A 25818-nucleotide genomic window follows, 5' to 3' on the forward strand; every position below is an offset into this window, starting at 1 on the left:
CAACCCCCTGCAAAGCAGGAATCTCTTCTAAAGGTGGCCATCCAACCTCTCTTTAAAAAACCTCCAGTGAAGGAGAGTCCGCCACATTTTGTTGCAGCCCGTTTTCACGAAGATTCCCACACGCCTGGTTGCCCGACCACAGCTGGAAGGAGAAGTGGCTGAATTGCAACTAATCACCAAACTTAAAACCATGGAGAAACCTGGTCTGAACAAAGACATTGGATTCTTATCTCATTATACATGACAAAGCTATCTTTAGCCATCTCACCCCTTGCCTTTCCCTGTAAGACCCTGTAAAAATTGCAGTCGTTAACAGGTTTTCAACACCTATCAGCTGATCACCCATTCCCACCACCCTTCTGAGTAAAAGCCCTCCCCACTCCCTCACTATATTTAAGGGTCTGGTGGTGACTTCTGTTTCAGTGTATCTGAAGAAGTGTGCATGCACACGAAAGCTCATACCAAGAACAAACTTAGTTGGTCTCTAAGGTGCTACTGGAAGGAATTTTTTATTTTATTTTGTTTTGACTTTGGCAGACCAACACGGCTAGCTACCTGTAAAACGACCACAGCTGTGCCGATTGCCCTGCATTTCGCCCCTCTTGTCTGTTAGTAGCTCTCTGTCTATAGTGGCGGCGGCGGCGGCGGGGGAGGGGGGGAAAGCATTCCGCCCGCCACACGCTGAGGTGGGATCCCTCTCTCACTTTACGTATCTCTACGAAGCGAAGCTGAGCGTTAATTCCCCAGCGCGCAGCTCTAGGGTGGTAGGACGTCACTTCCGATCTCCCCCCTCACTATTTCCGTCGCGAGGCCGCCGACGCAAGAGCGGCGGCGGTTCCTTTGCGCAAGCCGGCGCGTCTGCTAGCACGTCATTCCTCCTCGAGCAGCGTCGCCTCCTCAGACCGGCGCAGGCTCTGCTCGGCTGGGCTCCGCGCTCTCGCCCTCCTTCTTCGAGCCAGGGGAAGGAGCCTGAGGGGCCCGTTCGCGGCGGCTCTCTTTCGCCCGCCACCATGTTGAGGCGCAGCAGGGCGGAAGTAGACCGTTATGTCTCCTCGCTGCAGGCCTCGGCCTCTTCGCCCAGGGAGGTGAGGCTCCGTTTGGTTTCGTTTCCCTTCCCTCCCCCCCCCCACCGGTTTTGAGGGGAGTTCAGAGGCGGCCTGCCATTGGTTCCCCGGGCTGTTTGTTTTGAGACTCTCCTCCAATGACTGGACGTAAGCCGGCGTCGGTTAAGGAGGGGAGGGAGTTCGTTTGGATTGGCAGCCGCCTCTCGGGGTTCGAGGGAGGGGGCTGCCCGGCTGGGAGCGGATGCAGCGTCGCCGTCGCCCCTTCGGCTGCTTCTGCCCTGTGATTAGGGCAGCGCCTGCTCGCGCGTTAGCCCTCCTGTTCCTTGGCTCCAGTGTAACAGTTGAGCAGGATGATTCTAAGGGGGCGGGGCTGTGCTAGGTGATGCAGTTTCAGGGGGGGGGGGTCCTTCCAGCCAAAGGGCCTCCTCTTTTCCTTCAAAGCAGCCTCCTGAGGGCTCCAGGCTATGGTCTGGTTGGGACAGATGCAAAAGTGGGCAGGGCACCTTCTGTCTTTATTGTGGGCGTAGTCAAAGGGGGCTGCCCCGCTCAAATCAAGTATGAATCGAAAGCGGAGACAATATTACCGTTCCCTGTTTGTTGGTTTGTTGGTTTATTTGTTTGCTTTGTATCCCCAATAAGAATTTTTTTTAATCGAGTAAATCAATAAAAATACTTAACTGAGTTTCTGCCCCCCCCCCCGCAACATAAAGGCTGCCCCTTGTAACATAAATCCTGGCTACGCTCATGTTCTAACTTACACTGTTACATCCCAGTCATACAAAAGTCGGGGGTTTCTGTATCGTGCTAAACACACTCAGCCCTCCTAGGCAAGCAAGATGTAAGGGCCTATTCCTGCCAAGTGAAAGCAGTCAAGTGGCTTGGGAGGGTGTGTGGCCTGGGACAGTCCTGAGTGCCTAGGAGCTTTTGGTGCCTGGTTCTTGGGTCCCCTACCCTCGCATTACTGCACAAATTCTGATGAAGAAAAGCCAGTGTCTAATGCAAATTTTGTTGCTTTTTCTATTCGTAAAAAGAAAGGAGCCATTTCCAGGCCTATGCTTGGTAATCTTAATGTATGGCGGCTTTTCCATCTGACTTTCCCCCAACTAATATATTGTGAACTTTCCAATGTAAACAGACAGCTGTGGTTCATGGTCTGTCTGCGAACCAGTATCTTAGGGCTTGTATTTATTAACGTTTGTAATAACCATTAAAATTAAGTGGCACCGAAACAAGCAAGTGAACCTATCAGCTTCTGACATGCTAAGTCTTAAAGTTCAATTTCTTACTATTCAGACATATTCTGCAGGGTGTCTTTTTCCTTTTTTGGTCATGTCAGTCATGTTTATCCCAGACAAAGAAGCTCTGCCATGCAAATTATATTTACAATGTTTCTTGAACACATGTGATCATTACCATCAGGTTTCCTCACTTAGGGTACAATCCTATACATAGTACACAAGATTTCCTAGGAATAAAACCCCCTGAACTCAGTGGAACCTCCTTCTGAGAAGACACATATAGGATTGCCCTCATAACCCTGTAATCTTTTTACTGTGGCATCATATAGCACTCTTGCCAGCTGCCTCTGGGTGTGGTATAAACTTTATAAATGCTGGTTTTAAAATAGTTGGCATTAGGTTGCTCAACTTACCTTCTTAATTTTTATTTTTATTTTGCTTTAAAAATCCATTCACAGTTACAGTGGCCAGTGGTTATTGTCCTCCTTAAAAACTGGTTTTTTTCTTCAACATATTTCATGTGAAGTAGCATTTGGTAACTGAACACATAACCATGTATTTAGAATAGAATAGAATAATAATTTTAGAATAGAATAACAGTTTATTGGCCAAGTACATTTTTCAATATACTTGGAATTTGCTTTGGCTACATTACAATGTAAAATACATTATACAAACAATAGTAATTTACAGAGCAAGAGCCGAGGCTGCCCTTCTCGGTGCCTCTTAAGCTGTGTTGGTGAGTGTAGACCCGCCTCCTAGGCCCGATGGAGTTAGCCGGAGGAGGGAGCGGTCTTCCCAGACACTCAAAGCAGCAGCAACAGCAGCAGTGTTCCGGAGGCTTCTCTGGAGCCTCTTAAGCTGTGGCGGTTGAGTGTAGGCCTGCCTCCTATGCCCGATGGAGTTGGCCGGAGGAGGGAGCGGTCTTCCCAGACACTCAAAGCAGCAGCAACAGAGTTTGTGCATTTTAAAAATATTTCCTGCAGTTTTCTAGGTGCTACATCATGGATACTTTGATATTCCTATATATCAAACTGTATAATGTTTTTCCTCTCCCCCACAAAAACCCCCTAATGTTGCTTTAGTTAAGTTTCACTTCCCATTCTTGTTAGCAGTTGTGAGTTATGTCCTGGCAGGAATTGGAAGTTGTCCTTCCTAAATTCTAATTGTCAGTGCCTTTTCTTACTTTAGCATCTAGCACAGCCCATTACAGTTGTTAAACAGCAGGTAGAACAATCATTATTACATGGTCTTCCATGATTCTCAGCAATTTTCAAGTGGTCTGAGGGGTAGGAGTTTGGGAATCACTGGTCTAGAGGCTTGCTGTGGTTCATTCCTGTCACTGGACAATTACTTATTGTGATGAATTAAATGCTTAGAAAGAGACTTGGAAACAGCTCTTGCAATGCATCATCTCACTCTAGCATTGTAAATACTTATGATAGATATATGAAAATATAAAAAATTGTCCAATAGCACCTTGAAGACCAACTAAGTTTGTTCTTGGTATAAGCTTTTGTGTGCATGCACACTTCTTCAGATATAAGGGTCTGGTGACTTCTGTTTCAGTGTACATATCTGAAGAAGTGTGCATGCAGATGAAAGCTTATACCAAGAACAAACTTAGTTGGTCTCTAAGGTGCTACTGGACATATATATATATATATATATATATATATATATATATATACTCGACTGCATCAGACCTGAATCTAGAACTTAGGATAGAGTTATGCAGATAAAATTTTGGCTGTTAAATGATCAAACTGTAAGTGAATTACTATCAGCATTAACAAAAGTATTTTACTCTCTAGAAATCCATGAAAGGATTCTTTTTTGCTAAGCTGTATTATGAAACAAAGGAATATGAATTGGCTAAAAGGTAATACAAAATATTATTCTTTTAAAAGTATAATTATTCCAATGATTGATTTTACTCTGATTCAGAATAACTTGTGTTTGGTTAATTGTTTATGAGAGAGCTCTGCATGATGAGTGTTGATAGACTTATACAAGCCATCCCCAACTTGCTGTTCTCCAGATGTTTTGGCTGCAGCTGATGAGGCTGAAGGTCAGAACATCCAGAAGGCACCAGGTTGGAGAACACTGGCTTTTACTAATCATATAATTATTTTCATGTTTTATATTGTTCCATGTAGAACTAACGCTGGCACTTGCTTCATACCAAGTACTGTGGGTTTTGCATTGTTAAATTAAATATGCTAAGCTTGGGGCTCCTAATTGTCATTTATAGAGTGACTATCAAATGCATTGACATCACCTACATCTATTCTGGAATGATATCATTAGTCATTGACTGCTGCTATGTTAACTTGCTATGCTGTTTTTTAAAGGTACATATCTACATATCTCAGTGTCCAAGAAAGAGATCCCAAGGCACACAAATTCTTGGGACAGCTCTATGAAGCTGAAGAAAACATAGAGAAAGCTGTAGGCTGTTATAAGGTAAAAAAATAAATGCTTCTACATTTTGCCTACATTATTGTTGCTAGAATGCTTTGAAATATTTTTAAAGTGTTGCTGCCTTGGATATAATTAAACAGTAGAATTACTTTGGATACCAAATGTCAGTCCCACAAAAACTTCTGTTGCCTCCAAAGAAGTATGTGTTTTGAGCATGGGTAAAGCATGGTTGTAGAGCAGCCACCAAGACTGTCCCTTACAAGATGTAATTCTATAGTATTCCATGGGGGGATTCCTAGGGAACAATTGGCCATTCCCACCTCAGATTGCCACACAGAGTTGGCAAAATAATTTGAGTGATTCTGAAACACTTAACAGGTCATTTAGGTTACTACATTATGTTCAGTGGTATCAAAAGATAGTCCAATTGGGTCTTGTCAAGTCAATATAGTGGGTGGAACTTCCTGTTGATTCCTGAAGCATGAAGTGTTGACCATATGACGGTTGGGTATAATGCTGAGCTTCTCTTTGTTCTTGATCCACAACTCCCCATCATCCCTAGCTAACAGGACCAGTGGTCAGGGATGATGGGAATTGTAGTCCCAAAACAGCTGGAGGGCAAAGTTTGGCCATGCCTGGTTTAAATAGACCTTAGAGTTTCATAAAAGGAAAGTTTCATAAACTTTCCTTTTTCTGGAAAGCACAGAACCAAACAGAAGAAATGTTTTTTTCCACATGCACACTGGGCATATCATCTGAGCTGGGCTGTCAAGTAGCAGGAAGTTATAGCAATCAACTTGTCATATAAGTTTCAGGGAATTTTTAGCTCTTCCATCAACTGAGCTAGGATCTCAACCTGAATTTTTCATATCCCACATTAGCACATAAGTTACTATGCCTTACTATGTGTTCTAAGCTTAATAAAAAGTCCACTTTAATATTGAAGTTTGGAGTAGGTGACAGGAATCCTGCTCAGTTGGCCTTTTGCGATGGGTTCCCCTATTGCTTTCAGAACCATTGAAAGGAATTCTGTGCTGTTTTCTAAGTGATGGAGTAACAGTATGGAATTTAAGCCACATCTTGTCAGCTTGGGAAATGCTCAGACTATGTTGTGGTACAGGGCAGCTTGGCAAGGAAAAATAACACTTCTGTGAATCATGTTTCTGTTCTGTAAAAATACTTAATTCTCTTGTGATATTTCATAAGCATAATGTCATTCTCTTAATGCTAAAGCATGCCACACCTGTCTAGAAGGCTTTCCCTTTCCTGGTCCTTTGTGAATGCTGTGTTTAGGAAGTGGTGAAGGCTGCACTAATCTACAGAAGTGTGATAACAAAGTAGTCACATCATTCCTCTACACCTGAGTAGCATTGCGAATAAGGCAGTGAAGTGATCTTCTTAAACAGCTCTTTAACTTGGTTAATGTGTTCTAGTAGTCTATACTGCAACATTTTGCGTCACAGAAAAAGAGAATTAAACTACAGTATATATACTTCCTCCTTTCAATTGTGGCTTTAGCGTTCAGTGGAGTTGAACCCAACACAGAAAGACCTTGTATTGAAGATTGCAGAACTACTGTGCAGTAATGATATTACTGATGGAAGAGCAAAATACTGGGTTGACAGAGCAGCCAAGCTTTTTCCTGGAAGCCCTTCAGTTTTTCGACTAAAGGTAACCTTCACCCCCCCCCCCCACCTTGAGTATTGTAACAGCTTACAGAATAAACCTGGGCACAATTTGGACACAATCTTTACATGAAATTGGCAGTATGAAAAGTTTGGCAATAACTTAGTAGTTGTAACTTTGTTAATACCTGCTGTTTTCTGAGGTTTCTCTAACTAGTCTCAGAAAAAGTAGAAACCTGATAACATGTAACACTTCCTTTCATAGTTAACAAACTCCTGGTTTTTTTAAAGCCCCCCTCAAAGAAACTGCAATGTTTTTCCAGATATGTAGTGGATTCAGAAGTTTATTGCTACATTGTCTCAAAACTAGCTTGCTTTTGTAGTCAGTTTTATATAAAGAAGCAATAAGAATGATGTTATTCCTTGAGAATGCTTGAAAGCCTTGTGTTTAAATAAACAAATATAAAATGTCAACCCTTTTATCTTTACCATAGGAGAGTCTGGTGGATTGCAAGAGTGAGACTGGATGGAACCAGCTTCTTGATTTGATCCAGTCAGAGTTGTGTGCCAGACCTGATGATGTTTATGTTAATATTCGATTAGTGAAGCTGTACTTATCAAACAAAAATCTTGCTGCTGCTGTGGCACATTGTCAGGAAGCAGAGAAAAAAATACCATTGCAGTCAAGCTTGGAATGGTGTTCGTGTGTTGTACATACACTTAAGGTTTGTTTAATTGTATTTGTCTTGTAAAAATACCCGGTACTTCTTTTTGTGATTTCCTATAGAAAATATTATAGTAATTTCAAGTGAAGACTAAACCCAGTTTAAACTTTATTAATTGCGTCCAGTTGCGTAACAGAACTTACTTTTGATCAGAGTTTGAGCAAGCAAATAACAATATAATAAGCAGGTCTACAAAGGCCTACAATATGCTTTTACAGGGTTTCATCTACAAATACCCCTCATGTGAAAAGTGTCTTCAGCCCCTAGCAAAGCCGTTTCACATTTGACTAAGCATTTATAAGAAACATTGAGACAAAGTCAAAAGCTGCTATTTCAAGTGCACAACCTCGTGAGGAGCCTGAGAACTACACTAGAATCCACCTATGTTAGGACTGCATGAACTCATGCAAGTACCTGTGGAACAACCCTAGAAATGCTTCCTTCTGCTCATGATTTTGCCTTGCTACAATACAGTGGGTCACCCCAGTGATCTAGAACATGGACAACACATGGAGGTGTTCAGGGCCTTCTGCAGTGCATGAAGCAGACTGGCATATTTTTGTCCTGCCACTCAAGCCACACTCTTTGGAAGGCATGTGCAAAATGCTGAAAAGTCCTTCCTTCTCAGCATTTTGCACACACCCTCAGCTCTTTCATTGCTACTTTTGGAGTCCACTGAGGTAATGATGCTCAATTGGTGTCTTAAAAGATAGCTTAAAATATCATTGATATAACTGCTAAAAATAAAATCCTCAGTCTACCCGGAGTAAGATTTTTGCTTTATTTAATTTTGGGCTGCTGAATTTCAGTAGAGAATGAGTAAACAAAGTAGGGTCTGATCTTGCATAATAAAACACATTGGAGATCTGATGGCTGAGCCATAATACACATTGACTAAACCAAAAAAAAATTTAATTTGAATTTTTCCCTAGGAATATCTTGACTCTCCACAGGAGTTGGAATCCAATAAACCTAACGAACAAAAGGCTAGATCCCGTCGGGATCTCTTGTTGGCTTATTCAAATCTGGTAGTAATGACACTTTCAAACCGAGGTGTAGAAGAAAGCAGAGAATCCCTCCAAAGGTATCTTGATTTGTTCAATTCAGAACTCTTCTAAATGATAGCCTCTTGATGAAATGCCCCCATTTTTGTATTGTGAAATGTCCTTGCTTTTGTATTGTGTCCATATAAAAGCCCCTTAATTCAGTTGAATGTTTTATTAGTTGCTTTCATGTGCTACATTTTGTGCATCTGTAGTATATATTTGTCATATACGGCAGAGGAACAATAGGCAGGAACCAAGTGTAAAGAAACCAATCAAAAGAATTTACTGATTTTGCTGTTTTTGTAACGGTACTTGTAATAATAATAATAATAATAATAATAATAATAATAATAATAAACTTTATTACGGTCATAGACCAGCAAAACGGTACTTGTTGAGCCCTGAAACTACTGTTATTAATGAACACTTGTCTTGTAGCTTTGATCATGCACTCCATTCAGTGAAACCTCATGCAGCTGGAGGTGATGAACTTTTTGTAACTTACCTGGAAATGAAAGGCCACTTCTACATGCATGCTGGAACTCTGCTGTTGAAAATGGCCCAGGAAAGTGAGATGCAGTGGAGAGCTGTTTCGGAATTGGCAGCTTTATGTTACCTTCTAGCTTTTCAGGTAAGTTCTTCTCAAGTAACATGTTGCCCTCAATCATTTATAGTATTTGTGCTGTAAATTTCAGTGTTAAAAGTGCCAAGGAGTGTTTGTATACGCATGATACTGCCGGGGGGTGAAATTTGTTCTGTTCGTGCTTTTCTTTTCTTTTCTTAAGTACAAAATAAAAATCAAATGCTTTTCAGTAGAATTGCATATCTAGAGGTAAAAGGAAATAAGTATGTGTGAAATCAGGAGGAATCTGCTGTCTACAGATAACTTAATTTAGCCCAGCCAAGTAATTTTGCTGTGCACCTTTGGCTTTCGTTGGAAGCCAACACATTGCATCCCAGTATACTGTACTATTGTCTTCATTCTTGCTTGGAGAATAGTGTGGTACAATATGGCTGCTGCCTCGATGTACAAACATCCTCTTCTGGCACCTTTACTAAACTAGCTGCACTGTGTGCCATTATTGCAGTGCACTAATGGAAGTTTGTAATGTTGGATCTTTTATTCTGTTTAATCTGTTGGGAGCCACCCAGAGTGGCTAGGGAAACCCAGCCAGATGGGCGGCGTATAAATAATAAATTATTATTATTACATACATCTGTGCTAATTAGGGTACTTTTCATTGCTTTGACAGATTCTGTCATCCTCATATACCAGTTTTCTCTCCAGCCAAAGGGCAAAATCCCTAGCCCTGCCTTCCCAAATCTGGTGCCCATCAGATGTTTTTTATTACAATTTGCATAATCTGTGATCACTGGACATGTCTGGGACTGATAGGAATTGTAGTCTAAAACATTTGGAGGCCAACAGATTGGGTGAGGCTATTCTGGTCTCTCTAAAGTTAGCTCTATCAAATAAATTACCATTGGACTGTTCTTAAATGACCTTCCACCACCATATCTTGATGAGTAAAAGCAAGACTTGCAGTTCAAAATACTATTCCTTTCCCTTCATTTCTTGAGAAAGAAGCAATAAGTCTGTATTCATTCAACTTGTCCTTGGCATAGAGCAATATAGAGTCAAAAAATGTTCAGCTTGGCACTTTGGACAGAAATGTAATGTAAAATTTATGATTGTACTAGACATGATTTCTACACTTCACAGAAATAGATTTTATTAAGTTTAGTATTGTTATAATATATTTCACTGCAGAGCGAATTCTTTACACTTGTCTAATCTCACCAGGTTCCTAGACCAAAGTCAAAACTAATAAAAGGCGATCAAGCTGAACAAGAGAAGTTGGAAATGTTAGCCTGTGATCGACAGAGCCAGTCTGGTAATAATATTAAAAATCAGATTTCATTTTAAAATCAAAGCTGTGGACATTTAGAAGCAATTCTAAAGCAGCGTGTAAAGACTTCACTCAGTTGAAATTAAAAGTAACAAACCTTTAGCAGGCAATGCTAAGAATTCAAAGCATAATGTGGGTTTGTAAAGAATGGCAGTGCTAGGTGCCCCAGCATAACTTTTCATTACCCTCTTGACTAAGATTCATTTTCCGCCTTCTGAGTCTTCAAACCTACAGTTATTTCCCCTTTGAACAGAATGTTTTAAATTTAAGAACTTAACTCTTTGGGTGGTATTCAACAAAGTACTCCCAGTAGCACAAGGATTTCTGTTTGTACTGTACAACGGAACTTGCCCTCTTTCTCTCCCCATATGCCTGTCACACCCTCCCCAGATCTGCCCTAGAAAGTCGAAGGAATCCCAGAACAGATTTAGCAGGGCATGGAAGGGAAGTTCTATTGTGTGGCCAAAGTTCTTGTACCAGCGGAACTACTTCATTCAATACTGCCCTCTGAACTCAAATTATGGACTTGACAAATTTATTCAAGGGGTTGTATCTACCAAAGTATTTTCATTTGCACAAGGACTTTCATTCACACAGTGGAGTGTTGCCTCCTCCCTCTCTCCCTAGTTGCTCCCCAAATTTGTTCTGGGGGTTCCTACAATACTCTGGAGCAGATTTTACGTGGGAGGAGTGTCTTGGGGGGGGGGGGTTCCATTGTGCAGGCTGAAGTCCTTGCATAAATTGAACAACTTCATTGGATACATGATATTTGGTGTATATCTGCCAAATAGAAACTTGACTTTTGGTTAATCGTGTATATTTTTCCTTTTCAGGACATATGCTGCTAAACCTAAGCCGTGGGAAGCAGGATTTTTTCAATGAGATTGTTGAATCATTTGCAAACAAGAGTGGACAGTCTGCCTTAATTGATGCACTATTTGGGAGTGGTTCTTCTACAGAGACCTCCTTTCTTGGCACAGATGATATTGGAAATGTTGATGTGCAAGTACCAGAATACACAGAACTAGCCAGATATGATATTGGTAAGAAGTTTGGTTTGAGTGCTTATTTTTTGTATATTATAAATTCATTGCATATTATGAAATATACTCATACAGCATGATACTTCAAGATTAAAAATGCTGGAAGAAGCAGGTGAATATAAATACTAGCTCATGAAAAGATCTTAAAGTGGACTGGGGAACATTTTTTGCACCATTGACTATATCTTAATCTGGCCCCAGCCTATAGACCAAGTTTGACAGGAGGGGAAGTATTCTACCTGCCAGTAACGAGGTCACATGATTGACAGATTGGTTGCCCTACCCGTATGTCTAAATTCCTTGCAGTCCCTGCTGTGTCCTGTTTGAGCGTGGGAGAGCAGGAACTTCATTTGGAAACAAGTGCCTATTTGTTTACTGTTGTGTGATTGAGCAGTCTGTCCAGGCCAGTGTCTAAAGCAGGCATTAGCTCTAGCAGGGATTGCTGCATTGTGCAGCAGCAAAGAAAAAAACAGGGTCTGCTAGCTTTTGCTGCTCCACACAAAAGCAAGGAGTCTTTCTTCCTTTCTTTTGGAAAGCCCAGCTCATGATGATGCTTTTTGGAGACTGAAGAGATCAGTGCAGTTGGGGTTTTCCAAGAAGGCCTCACCCATCAGCTGATGTCACCAGTTAAGTCAGCTGATTGATTGGTGAGCATGGTTTGGGAAGATGGCCTCACAGGCCAAATGGAACCTCCTGATGGTCCCAGATTTACTCAGGGACTGGAGTTCCCCCACCCCTACTTTAAACAAACTCACTTTTTCAAGTGTTGTACCTTTTTACATATAAGGGTATGCTTTGATTATCAAAGCACTTTGCATAACTTAAGGTGTTAAATTCTCTGACTAGTTGTATTTAGAAGCGGTAATCAATAATGACCATGTTCCACAGTAGATGATGTTTATGTTTCTGTCATTCTAAACAGAATACTTGTAGACAGGTCTGTAGAAATCTAAATAGCCAGTGGAGCCTTGGAAACTGGCAAAATTGCATCGGAAACTCCTACTGAGCTATGTTTTGAACACCTACTTTGTACAGGATGTAAGCTGAGGCATTGATGCACATTTTTTACTGTTTTGGAATTAACGAGATATTAACATGAGATGATGGCTTGCTTACTGTCTTCTGCTGTAGTATCACACAGTTGCATCTTTAGAAATGAACCAGCACTTTCTTGTTGTTAGGTGCCATTAGAGCCCACAGTGGTAGTCTCCAACACCTCATATGGCTTGGTCTGCAGTGGAACTCCATATCACCCCTGCAAACATTTCGCAAATGGTTGAAGCAACTTTTCCACTTGCCTCAGGAAACATCCAGACTTGAGACCAATGCTCCTGAATCGATTTGCATGTTGGACCTTGAAGTAAGGAAATGCTTCCAGCATCAATTTTTACCACAATTTGAGTTTATAAAACAGTTTTTTGTATAACTTAAAATACATGTGTTTGCAAAACAGGTATTTCTGCTTGGGGTGATATTTACCTGCCATTTGCAATTGGAAGAGAAATTTAATACCAAGTACAGTGTGCACCAGCCTCAATTCCTACCACTACCAGTATGCAAGCAACTTTGTACTGAGAGGCAGAGGGCCTGGTGGGATGCTGTTTATGCTCTTGTTCACAAACAGACTCTGTAAGTATGACTGTGTTTGCTTATGGTAGTCATCCTTACAATAGACATGTGGCTGTAGGCTACATATAGCAGCTTTTAATGCCCATTTCTCATGCTGAAGGATGATATATGACATGACAGCTTGTGTGAGATGGCTGGCTTTTATATATTTACAAGATAACTTTTTTGATCCTTTGGCTATTTGGTTAAGAATGGACTTTATAACTTTTAATCTATAGATAATGAAGCAGAAACTGGTAATTAAGAACTACATAATACAGCTGATGCATTTCTGTTACACATGTTACTTTTCAGGCCTGGGACAGCAGCAAAAGTGAGGCTTCTAGTCCAACATGAAATAAGCACCCTCAGAGCCTTAGGTAAACATGGTCTTCAGCCTGCTCTGATCATGCACTGGGCAAAATGTCTCCTTAAAACAGTAAGTAGGAAGATGCCATTTTCAATAAATTTGAAGCTATAAAGCTAATTTCTTAACCTTGTATAATCCATGCAGACTATTGCAGGTATTTAGATTATATGTGTGGAGGCAAGTCTAGAATGTAATTGCCACCACCTTTTAGAACACCAGTGGAGAACCTCTGGCCCTGCCTAAATGACTTAAGCTTCAGATATCTGAAAGACCATCTCCATCTCTACTAACTTTCTCTAGTGTTAAGGTCTCCAGAGGAGAATCTCTTGGTAATTGCTGCCTTCAGAAGTTTGGGAAATGGTGGCCCAAAAGAGGGCTTTCTCTGTGGCAGTCCCTAAGTTATGGGACTGCCTCCCCATCATTATGTCTAGCATCTTCATTGTATAGTTTTTGCTGTATGCCGATGATACACCTCTTTACCCTGGCCTTTGACAGTTAAGGTGTATTGTTTTGTAAGTTATTCAATGAATTGTTTCATTTGTCTTATAATTGTGACTGTTTTACCAGCTTTTATAATTGTATATTCTGTTGTCATAATCCACCTTGTAACCTTACAGTGACGGATGGGTATGAAATCTAATAAATCATAAATAAATACAACACTTGCATGTACAACTGTAATTCTGAAAGTTAATAGAAAAATGTGAAATAGTGTCATCGGGGCTGTCATTGATATATACAAATGATTTACTGAGTTTAACATTAAAAATAACTCAAATTATGTTACTTCACAGGGTTGCAGTCTTAATTCTTTCTATGACCAAAGAGATTACATTGGACGAAGTGTTTATTACTGGAAGAAAGTTTTGCCAATGCTTGAGACAATCAAGAAGAAAAGAAGTATTCCTGAACCAATTAACCCATTGTTCAATCACTTTCATAGTGAAGATATTCAGGTAATAAGGCAGCTCAAATCTTCCTATGGTAGTCTTTATATTTCTAAATGCTTTTGGGGTCTTAATCTGCTGTTTCTTACTTTGATGTATAATTCTTATTGCCGCTTCTCCTCTAACTCAACCCCACCTCCATAAGTGATTACTGTTTACATTCCAACTCTGGCACAACAACAAAAGCTATTTGCCAACTCTTGAACCATCAGCAGATCTGTCTGCTTCTCCCATTAGCGTACTTTGAGACCCACACATTTGGAATTGGTCCAGTCTTCCTTCATAAGCAACAAATGTTAATTATGTGCTGGTAACATAATTGTTCTGCTAGCTAGGTGTTGCTCAAAATTTTATTTTATTTTATTTGGAAAGTGGAATTTAATTGATCTCACTATTTGACTTGGATGTCATGCAGTCATCAAACACAGCTCATGATGGGTCTTAACATAATGAAATATGAGAGGTTACTGAGGTGTGGATCATAGCAGTTAATTCTCCAGAAGAGTATGGAAACACCTAGGTCACAGTTGCTATCTGAACCTAAAAGAAGAACACAATAGCCCTGCTGAATCAGACCAAAGACCCATCTCATCCAACATCCTGTTCTCACAGTGGCCAACTAGATGCCTATGGGAAACATGCATCGATACCCAGCCGCTGATATTCAGGGACATACTGCCTCCAGCAGTGGTGGTAGAACATCTCCATTGTGGCTAATAGCCATTGATAGCCTTTTTCTCCATATATAGGAGCTAGATGGTGTCCAGGAACTCAGCCCTTGGCTGGAAACATGATTATTCAGAGAAATTTGACCCCATTCAGAATGAGCAGAACCTTCTTTCCCAGGTCCACAGAGTTGCCTCTCTTGTTGTCTGAATTCAACTTAAGTTTCTTAGTGCTTCCAGGCACTGATGTACAGTTTTTCTACCAATCCTGCGTTAATTTTTTAAAGTTGAGTTACTGGCATATTGATAGCACTGTGCTTTGAACTGTGGCTTTGTATAGACTTCGGTGACAAGAAAATATTTGTTGAGCACGTTAACACTTTCAGTATATAAACTGTTAATTCTATTACATGCTTTTCCAGTGTTTTCATTATGGCTATATCAAATAGCATCAAGATTTTTGCTGCTAATCATGAGAAGGTGGAAGACCTATGCAAGTTGCTGAAGCGCTTCCCTTCCCCATAGGAAACATAACCCAGCACACACTAAGCCAACTGGGGGTGGGTGGCAAATATTTGTAACACTTATTTTAAAAAATTTACAGAGTGGGAAACTGCAGCCTTTTGGGTGGGACCATAAGGGACTCTCAACACTTCCTTTGCATATGTGGAAATAACTTCCCCTTACATGCATGGTTGAAAATGATTGAAAAATAGACCGTGACTATGAATTACCTTATTTAGCTAGACACATAAAATTAATCTGTTACAATTATCTGAACATATCATACGTTTATCTGCATGCATACTATTACTATAAACATAAATGCACAGGTATTGTAGAAACACGCTTGTAGAAACAGTTTTGTCAAATATTACATGTGTTCCATACACACATTTCAGTATGTTTTCGACAAACGTATTTCTGTCACTGGAATTGTATTACTTGAAAATCTGGTTATCATCTTGGACAAAGTAAATAGTAGTTCCTCACTTGAAAAGGGAAAAACTTTTACACAATTGTAAATCATTAAATTGTGTAAAATATTTTGTACCAAAGTATTTCTTTATATAAATCTAATTAATAAACCTTTTTTTAAAGGTTTTCCAGGTTGGTGTATATCAAGAAGAGGCACACATAGCATTTGCGATTTTGGATTCTGTGGATGGAAAAACAGATGATGCTATGCAAGCATTTGAAGCTATTAAAAATGTTGTCTCATATTGGAATCTTGCTCTAGTAAGTGTTACATTCCTTCAAAGGATTCCCCTGCCCTAACTGCATGCACACTTAATAAGCTGCATTCTCAATTGACTCCTCCTTCTCTTGGATAGATTTTCCAGAGGAAAGCTGAAGAGATAGAGAATGATGGTCTGTCATTAGAAGAACAAGAAGAATACAGAAATCTTCTGAAAAAGAGTAGAGACTACCTCATAAAAATTATAGATGAAAGCAGCAGCGATACTTCAGTAATTGAAAAGGTTTAAAATGTGTTTTATTTTTAAAAAACTGCTAGGAAAATCTAGGGGAAAAACATTTGTCAGATTATATGTCTAGATGTATAATACTTGGTTTAATAGTAAATCTACTAGAAAAGTAGTAGAACTTAGTGGCTCTAAAAGCAAACATTTGAGTATGGGTAACTAGGAATTAAAATTTGTTCAATTGCAAAAATTCTATACAAATTCTTTGGTGCTTGTGACCATTTTCTGTTTAATTAGTGAAATACAGAGGGTTGTATCCAGTGTTGCTTGAGCAGAGTTTTACTTGCACACCAGGACTTTTGTCCTCTCACAAAAATTTGCTCTGGAGGGAGCTGCAGAAGTCTGCCAAAAGAGCAGAATAGCAGCACTAGATGCAACCCAGACTTCTGAAGCCAATAATTTTTAAACCAGGTCAGAATATGCAGTTCATTAATGTAACCATGTATATATTTAAACTCACCCTAAAGTCACATATTCTTTAATTTTTGTTCTAGTTACCTGTATCCATAGAGACAGTTAAGGAGATGCTGGAAAGTATAATGCAAGAACTTGGAATCAACGGTGAAGAAAGGAGTCTTATCCTAAACAATGATTTGAGCCAACCAGTGGAGACGGAAATTAAACATTCTACCCCATCGCCCACAAAATTCTCTCTATCTCCAAGTAAAAGCTACAAGGTATATCAAACAAATTTGTTTTTGTTTTTTAAATCTGTATTATGTTTCAGTTGGTCTGATCACCTAACTATTGTTCTTTCAGTTCTCGCCCAAAACTCCTCCTCGCTGGGCCGAGGATCAAAAAACACTACTTAAGATGATCTGTCAGCAAGTAGAATCCATAAAGGTAAATAAGAGCACTGCTGTGTATGTTCTGTACTCCACTCTGGGGATAGACGTGATTTATTCAGTTCAGATAATCGAAGTCGGGAAGGATAAGCCAAGTGCTCAAGAAGATCCTATCCAAATAATTATACATCCAGAGTAATTATGCTTATGAGCAGTATGATCAATTTAAGACAAAGTGCTGATTTTAACATTAGCAATTTAGACTGTCTTTTACTGTGAGTTATTCCGCAGGGTGCAAACAAATGCATTCATAGAAGTACTCATTCTTGCATAGGCAGGTTTAATTTCTGTTGCTGAAAATACAATTACTATAACAACGACTAAAGTATAATTATCTTCTGAAAGGTGGTGTATGTAAGTTCAAAAATAAAACTTAACAGCAATTTACAAATATGTGAAATGATGTCCAGATTTCCCTTCTCCCACCCTGTGACCCACCCCTAAAAAATCTTCTTTGGTGGGTTGGGGGACCATCTGAAGTAGCATGAGGGGAGTTCAGGGAGTGCAAGGGGAAGGGAAGAAAGGGAAATTCCATTGTGTCTGCTGGCACTACTTTTTCTCATGTCCATGTATCAGAACAGAATTAACCCTAACACTAAATCAAAGTAAATTGTAGTATAAACAACGTAATAAGCTTATAGCAGCAGTAGACTAGAAAAGTCTTGCTAGTTTGATTCAAGTTAGCTGAAGTACAGTTGTGGAATCTTGTTGCAAAGCAGCCTATTGTGACATCAATAAGTTTCCTCTACTAGAGAGAGAGGAAAAGACTCCTGGCCATTTTTGATTGAAAGAGTGAAGACTGATCATTTGTACAAATTTTTCATTAACACTAAAATACTAAACTCATTGGGGAATAAAGACCACTGTTTTGAGTAAACATGGTTATGATTGTGCTGTAAGAAATACTTCAGGGCTTTTTATACTCCAGAATATTTTAACACTAAAAGAGCAATAAAATCAAATTTTGTGCTGTTCAGAAGATACTTGATTTCTGTAACTGCCTTACTTTGCACACAACTGTTTCTTGCTCAGTTAACCTTTCAACAGTAGTCAGTTCATGGTTCATTTTCAGTCATTGCCATCATCACTGCTACTAACTCAGAACTCATTCCCTAAATGCTAATAACACCATCCTCACACAAGAGGGAGGTACTGGCATACTTGCAGCAGTGCAAAAGATCTTTAGGGGGGAAATTCTAAAGGGATTATTGAGCATGCTTAGTAGCCAGAGAATATTGAATCATTGTGGGGACGGGAAATAGAGGAGGAGGCTGGCAGTAGCCAGTGAAGTGTGTGTTGCTGTGATGGCCCTAGAGGTATCAAAACACTGTTGATCAGTGGACAAGACAGGCTAACAGAGAAGCAAAGGACAAAGAGCTGGTAAGGAGAAGAGTGAAAAGGTTGTCTGTGCTTTTTCTTCCCTTATACAGTCATACATTGGAAGGCGAACAGCTTAGTTCCCGAATGTTTTGGCTCCCGAACATCGCAAACCTGGAAGTGACTGTCTCGGTTTGCAAACTATTTTTAGAGGCCAAACGTCCGACAGGGCTTCTGCAGCTTCCAATTAATTGGCTGCAGGAGCTTCCTGCAGCCAATCAGAAGCCGTGCTTTGGTTTCCAAACATTTTGGAAGTTGAACGGACTTCCAGAACGGATTCCATTTGACTTCCACTGTACTTTGATCCTTCACTTTCATCTTGAAGAAACAAGCAAAGGATAGAGGAAGATATAAAGAGGTTGGAGGGAACAATTTTTTATTGCCTGGATTGGTCACTTTCTGGCTCACTTTGAGTAACTGTTCTTAAATGCCTTCATGGTGGAAGTCCATAAAAATAAATTGAGAAATCCAAGGTTTCAATGTAGCCAGGACTTGCACAAACATATGCACCCCAAACTGCTTTAGATTCTTTTCCTCTTCAGTTTTGTAGATGCAAAAGTTTTTAATGGCCCTACTTGTCTTTTTGATAGAATGAGATGCAAGAAATGAAACTTAACAATTCTAATACAACCATGTCTCAGCGGTGGCCTGCCGAAAGCTATGCAGCAGATACCATGCCAGATGGCTATCAAGGCACACAGAGCTTTCATGGAGCACCGTTAACTGGTAACTAAATTTGGAGGTGGAGAGTCCTAGAGAAATTTATGTGTGGTTTCTGATGTGACGTCTGATGATAATTAACGAGCATTGAAGGGATCACAAGCTGGCTTGAGTAGGATGTTATTAAAAAGATGGATAAAGTTTGTATAAAGTATTTTTGTTTACTGAATTCATAATCTTAAGGCTCTATTTCAAACTTGCCATGAGTGCTGAGGGTGAGGGTGCGTTTTCACGCTTTTTAAATTATTGCTTTTACCGCATTTTTTACTCCATAAGACGCACTTTTTTCCTCCTAAAAAGTAAGGGGAAATATCTGTGCGTCTTATGGAGCGGATGGTGGTCCCTGGAGCTGAATTGCCCAGGGGCCAAAAGAGGATCATGCCTTTTATTTTACAAAGAGAAAAAGGAGTGTTGAAAGGACCCCGCTCAGCAGCTGATCAGCAAGAGATCAGGAGAGAGATAAGTCGGCTCCCTTTCAGCCCCGCCCTCCATTGTTGAATGTGCTGCAGAGGGAGGTTGTTTGTTTCCCCAGCGACATGTGACTGGCTGATTAGATTATCTTTCTGGAAACTGTAGAAAAGGCTTCCTTTCCTTTAGAAGCTGCAGAAATGTGAGTTGAACCCCATAAAAATGGCGCTTTTCCTCTTTGCTTTTCCCCCTTTGCAAAAAAGCTGCAAAATTTTTAGCTGATCCTCAAAAAAACAGGGCTTTTAGAAGAGGAAAACCAGAAAAATATTTTTTTTCTTGTTTCCTCCTCTAAAAACGAGGTGCGCCCTATGGTCTGGTGTGCCCTATGGAGCGAAAAATACAGTATTTGATTTTGACAATGACAGTACATTTTTAAAAAACTACACAAGAATACTCCACAAAAAACACATGTTATCCATATACAATGGAGTAAATCACTAAAGCTGTATCTTCACACTTGCATATAAAATGATGGCATACTTGAAGTGGGGGGAAACCTGAGTGTTTAGATGGTTATATATGGGGTTGTTGTGTGTTGGATTATAAACCACCTTGAGGGTTTCTGTTTTTAAAGGCATACATATTTAAGATAAAGATTTAGGGTTCTTGTCAATTTCAGGACTCTCACTGTTTTTATCTCTTGTGTGTCCAGTTGCTACAACAGGTCCATCTGTCTACTACAACCCATCACCAGCTTACAATTCCCAATATCTCCTACGGACAGCAGCCACAAACGTGACCCCCACAAAGGTAATTATTTGCTGTTTCTCTGATACAACTCATAACTCGTAAAGAGATGGAAAACTGAGAACTGTTAAATACAGTATTCAAAAGGCAGATTTCTTGTCACATAGTGGGGGTGGGTAGGAGAGCAGGAACCAGCGGTTGTTTTTGAATGCAGTTTAAGCAATTGTTGGAAATTTAAATTTATAACATATGTTCAACTACTAAGGCTTTAAAACTAAGATTGATCATTTTTCTATTTATAGGCTCCTGTCTATGCCATGAACAGGCTTACTCCTCAGCAGCACATATATACATATCAACAGCCAATGCATACTCCTCCACTGCAGAACACTTCTGCTTGCATGTTTTCACAAGAAATGTATGGTACTCCCCTGCGTTTTGATTCTCCGGCAACCGGAATGTTATCTCCTCGTGGCAATGAAGACTACTACAACTACAGCGTTCCACCAACAACTACAAATCCGCCACTTCCCGAGCCAGGCTATTTTACAAAACCTTCTGCAGCACCCCCGGTCTCCCGGTCTGCAGAGTCAAAAGTGATAGAATTTGGGAAGCCTGCCTTTGGGCAGCCTGTACCACCAGTAGAGGGAGCAAAACCTTCCTTGATAACTTCTGCTCAGTCGACACAGCCAACCACTTTCAAATTTAATTCCAATTTCAAATCTAACGATGGAGATTTTACTTTTTCATCACCTCAGGTTGCAGCGCAGCCACATAGTACCCCCTATAGTAACAGCGATAGTCTTTTGGGCCTTCTTACATCCGACAAGCCTATCAAAGAGGACCGATATGCTGGACAGAAGCCGCTTACTGAATATCCCACTGGACAGCGAAATATCTTCAGTTTTGGTGGGAAGAATGCATCAGGCATTTCATTTACAGATAAAATGGGACAAAATCAACCCAGGCCCTCTGGTTTTAGTAAGGGTGATGTGTTCAGCTTTCAGGATCCTGGCAAGCCTGTATTTGGTACTCCACATTCAGATGTAGCAAACAGAAGTCACGAAACAGATGGAGGAAGTGTCCATGGTGGTGGTGAAGATGATGATGATGGCCCTCATTTCGAACCTGTTGTGCCACTACCTGACAAAATTGAAGTAAAAACAGGTGAAGAAGATGAAGAGGAGATGTTTTGCAATAGAGCAAAACTTTTCCGCTTTGATGGTGAATACAAAGAATGGAAAGAGAGAGGTGTTGGTAATGTGAAAATTCTGAGGCATAAAATAACTGGCAAAATCCGACTACTTATGAGACGGGAGCAAGTGCTGAAAATTTGTGCAAATCACTATATAAATCCTGATATGACACTGAATCCAAACGCTGGATCAGAGAAATCTTTTGTGTGGCATGCCTTGGACTATGCAGATGAATCAGCAAAACCTGAGCAACTTGCAATCAGGTTTAAAACTCCAGATGAAGCAATGCGTTTCAAGCAGAAATTTCAAGAGGCACAAAATATTTTGAGAGTATCTGGATCAAGTGATAGTCAACAGGCTTCTCAGGGTATTGTGTCATCAAGAGAAGCTACTGCTCAAGATGCAAAAGATTCTGGTAAATCTGACTCGGGACTCATCAGCTCTGGATTTAACTTCAAGAGTGGGACATCATCTGTCAGTGGTAGCTATCAGGTTCCTGTTCCCGATGCGAGCAGTTCAGCTAAAAACACTAATGCCAAAAGTACTTTTACGATTGCATCAAGTGCAGCTACACCTGCATCCTTCTCTTTTGCTAAAGAAGGGACGGGAGCAAATGCTGCATACGGATTTGGTGAACAGTTCATGTTAAAGAAAGATCAGTGGGAGTGCAACACATGCCTCGTTCGAAATAAAATAACTGCACAGAGTTGTGTAGCATGCCAGACTCCAAATCCAGCTAATCGGGAAGGGACGGGAGCAAATGCTGCATACGGATTTGGTGAACAGTTCATGTTAAAGAAAGATCAGTGGGAGTGCAACACATGCCTCGTTCGAAATAAAATAACTGCACAGAGTTGTGTAGCCTGCCAGACTCCAAATCCAGCTAATCGGGAAGCACAGGCTGTGCTTCCTCCGACAGAATCGACTGTAACTTTCAAACCCAACACTGAAGGTGCACACTGTACATTTGGACCAATTCCTCCAAAAGAAAACCAGTGGGAATGCAGGACCTGTCTTGTGAGAAACGAAGCCAGCACATCACATTGTGTTAGCTGCAAGAATCCCAGCAGAACAAATGTACCAGCGTTTGGTTCCCAAACCACATTCAAATTTGGCCATGCAGAGGCTCCAAAAGTCCCACCAAGTGGTTTTGGGGCTGCTTTTCAGAAAAAGGAGGGCCAGTGGGATTGCAGCATATGCTTAGTAAGAAATGAAAGCTCTTCACCAACTTGTGCTGCTTGTCAGGCTGCAAACCCATCTAGCAATGCTCCAGCTTTACCAGCTAGTGATGCTCAACTGCCTGTGTTTGGCTTCAAAAGCAAGTTATCTGAATCCACTGGAGGACCACAGGGAACGGGTTTTAAATGTGACATAACAGAGAAGGGTTTTAAATTTGGCCTTTCTACAGAGCAAGGGAAGTCTCCTTCCTTCACGTTTCAGATTCCTACTAGCAGTGAAACTAAGCCTATAAAAGGAGGGTTTAATTTTTCAATGCCTGTACCTCCAGGTGAATTTAAATTTGGTATACAAGAGCCTAGCAAAGATGTTGCAAACGACCAACAGAATAAAGACAGTGGTGCTGATGAAAGAGATGAGGTGTCGGAGGAAGAAAATGCAATGAAATCTCATGATAGATCTAGTAAACAGAGTGGTGATTTGGTGTTTGGTCAACACAGCAGCACATTCACTTTTGCTGACCTTGCAAAAACAACTGCAGGTGAAGGATTTCAGTTTGGTAGGAAAGATCCGAATTTCAAGGGCTTTACAGGTGCAGGTGAAAAGCTATTTTCTTCTCAGGCTGCTAAATCTTCGTTCAAAGGAAATACTTCTTCTGATCTTGAGAAGGAAGATGAGTCATATAAAACAGAAGATAACGATGATATTCATTTTGACCCTGTTGTCCAGATGCCCGAGAAAGTGGAACTGGTGACTGGTGAAGAAGATGAGACGATGTTGTATTCCCAAAGAGTAAAACTATTCAGGTTTGATGCAGAAACAAGCCAGTGGAAAGAACGTGGTGTGGGCAACTTGAAAATCCTTAAGAATGAAGTTAATGGCAAGCTACGAATCATCATGCGACGTGAGCAGGTATTTAAGGTTTGTGCAAACCACTGGATCACAACTACCATGAACTTGAAGCCCCTCTCTGGCTCAGACAAAGCATGGATGTGGTTAGCCAGCGACTTCTCTGATGGTGATGCGAAGCTGGAGCAATTGGCAGCTAAATTCAAAAGTCCAGAGCAAGCTGAGGAATTTAAATTTAAATTTGAAGAATGTCAAAGGCTATTGCTGGATATACCACTCCAGACCCCACATAAACTATTAGATTCTGGGAAAACAGCTGAACTGATACAAAAAGCAGAAGAAATGAAAAGTGGTTTGAAAGATCTCAAAACCTTCCTGACAGATGATAAAACTAAACTTGCAGATGAAGAGAGTAAAACCTCTGTGTCTGCTACAAATGCCTCTGATTTGGTTATCAAGCCACACGCCGAAAGCACTGGGCCTACACTAGAGTGGGACAACTATGACTTGCGTGGGGAAGCACTGGATGATAGTACAGACAGTTCTGTGTATGCTTTGCCTCGGGCCAGTAGCCCTGTGAGGAAAAATCTATTTAGGTTTGGAGAGTCCACCACAGGGTTTAACTTCAGCTTCAAATCTGCATTAAGTCCCTCTAAGTCTCCTTCCAAACAGAACCAAAGTAGGACTTCTGTGGGCACAGATGAGGAATCTGATGTTACCCAAGAAGATGAAAGAGATGGTCAGTATTTTGAACCAGTAGTACCTTTACCTGACCTCGTGGAAGTAAAAAGTGGTGAAGAAAATGAGCAAGTTGCCTTCAGTCATCGTGCTAAACTTTATAGATATGATAAAGATGCTAATCAGTGGAAAGAGAGGGGTATTGGAGACATAAAGATCTTGCAAAACTATGACACTAAACAAGTTCGTGTAGTCATGCGAAGAGACCAGGTATTAAAGCTTTGTGCCAATCACAGAATAACCTCAGATATGAACATCCAGCCAATGAAAGGCACAGAGAGAGCCTGGGTATGGACCGCGTTTGACTTTGCTGAAGGGGAACGGAAAGTAGAGCACTTGGCTGTGCGATTTAAGCTGCAGGATGTTGCGGACTCATTTAAGCAGATCTTTGAGGAAGCAAAACACGCTCAAGAAAAAGACACCTTAATCACACCACTCTCTTCACGGGCCAATACTCCAAAGGAATCGCCATGTGGAAAGATTGCTGTTGCAGTACTTGAAGAAACTACCAGGGAGAGAACTGATTTAAAGCAGGATGAAGAAACACTTACACAAACTGCAGAGACTTCGCCAACGGTGGACACTTCTGAGACGCCAACGAAAGCAGTGGTATCGCCACCCAAATTTGTCTTTGGGTCAGAATCCGTCAAAAGCATTTTTAGCAATGAAAAATCAAAGCCTTTCACGTTTGGAAACACATCAGCAACAGGATCTCTCTTTGGCTTCAGCTTTAACGCTTCTCCCAAGAGCAAAAGCGTTAGCTCAGTGTGTCATAGCACAAAACAGCGAGAACCAGATGGCACATATGATGCTACCGTTTGGAAACACTCTGATGGCAAAGGAGAAAGTCAAGTGGCTACCTCAAAGGCAGAAGGACTTCCTAATTTTTCATTTAAAATAGAAAAAGGTGAGCATTTACATAATTTTTACTTAATAAATTCAAGTTGTTATAAATGTACTTAGGTTCCACCTTGTCCATCTTCATGAGTTTAAGTTGCCTACTGATGTACAGTTTCAAAATCTATAATGCTTAACCCTAGGTAAGAAGAAAAAACAATACTGAAAAATCTTTAAACGAATGTATCCTGGGTTATCATAAACATTCTTGAAGAAGATTAAAAAAAAAAGATCTGGTATGCAGGACCTAGGCTATTTAGCACTTTAGAGATCAAAAGTATCTCTTTGAATTACAGATAAATACATAACTGGTAGGTAGCACAGTTACTGAGGAGTTGTTCTAAGTTTGACTTTGCCCATTCAGAAGTGGGCAACAGCACGCTGCAGTTCAACTAGCAGGCCTATGTAGGCCAAGTTGCTGGAGTCTGCCAAAATGTTGTGGAGGATGAAAATTTGAGGGGAACTTGATATTGGCACTAATAGGTCAGTAAAAGGAAAACATGGTTCATGGTTTACTTTGAAATGTAAAATCTTCAGTTAGAAGAGAGTCTTAGCAGTTATTTGCCAGATTGACACCCCATGTTCAGAAACTGTGTTTCTGAATGCCAGTTGTCACAACAGAGTGAGGGAAATTCTTGCCTTCATGTCCTGCATGTGTTTCTTAGAAACTGGTTGGCCACTTTGAAAAATGGGGGTAATGAACCTTTGTTCTAATC

At 40.5% G+C, this 25818-nt stretch overlaps 1 protein-coding gene across 8 annotated transcripts in view; it reads left to right on the top strand.

Annotated features, from left to right (window-relative positions):
* The first annotated feature begins 782 nt into the window (after nt 1-782).
* LOC117046010 (E3 SUMO-protein ligase RanBP2-like) overlaps nt 783-25818 on the top strand; it is a 36899-nt gene continuing 11863 nt past the window's right edge. For 5 of the 8 annotated variants that reach the window (XM_033147670.1, XM_033147673.1, XM_033147671.1 and 2 more), the window contains exons 1-21: nt 783-1085; nt 4117-4184; nt 4657-4768; nt 6245-6397; nt 6846-7076; nt 8009-8160; nt 8561-8753; nt 9927-10017; nt 10866-11075; nt 12257-12435; nt 12529-12704; nt 12999-13122; nt 13848-14009; nt 15767-15904; nt 16000-16146; nt 16644-16826; nt 16909-16992; nt 18962-19097; nt 20212-20309; nt 20549-22172; nt 22320-25101. In XM_033147670.1, the coding sequence (XP_033003561.1) occupies nt 1011-1085; nt 4117-4184; nt 4657-4768; nt 6245-6397; nt 6846-7076; nt 8009-8160; nt 8561-8753; nt 9927-10017; nt 10866-11075; nt 12257-12435; nt 12529-12704; nt 12999-13122; nt 13848-14009; nt 15767-15904; nt 16000-16146; nt 16644-16826; nt 16909-16992; nt 18962-19097; nt 20212-20309; nt 20549-22172; nt 22320-25101 (7118 nt within the window). In that variant the 5' untranslated portion in view covers nt 783-1010. Of the gene's footprint in view, nt 1086-4116; nt 4185-4656; nt 4769-6244; nt 6398-6845; nt 7077-8008; nt 8161-8560; nt 8754-9926; nt 10018-10865; nt 11076-12256; nt 12436-12528; nt 12705-12998; nt 13123-13847; nt 14010-15766; nt 15905-15999; nt 16147-16643; nt 16827-16908; nt 16993-18961; nt 19098-20211; nt 20310-20548; nt 22173-22319; nt 25113-25818 lie in introns of all 8 variants that reach the window. The other 3 variants (XM_033147675.1, XM_033147676.1, XM_033147678.1) reach the window with 2 other exon arrangements.

This window comes from Lacerta agilis, chromosome 4 (genome assembly GCF_009819535.1).
Source record: "Lacerta agilis isolate rLacAgi1 chromosome 4, rLacAgi1.pri, whole genome shotgun sequence".
Taxonomy (NCBI): Eukaryota; Metazoa; Chordata; class Lepidosauria; order Squamata; family Lacertidae; genus Lacerta; species Lacerta agilis.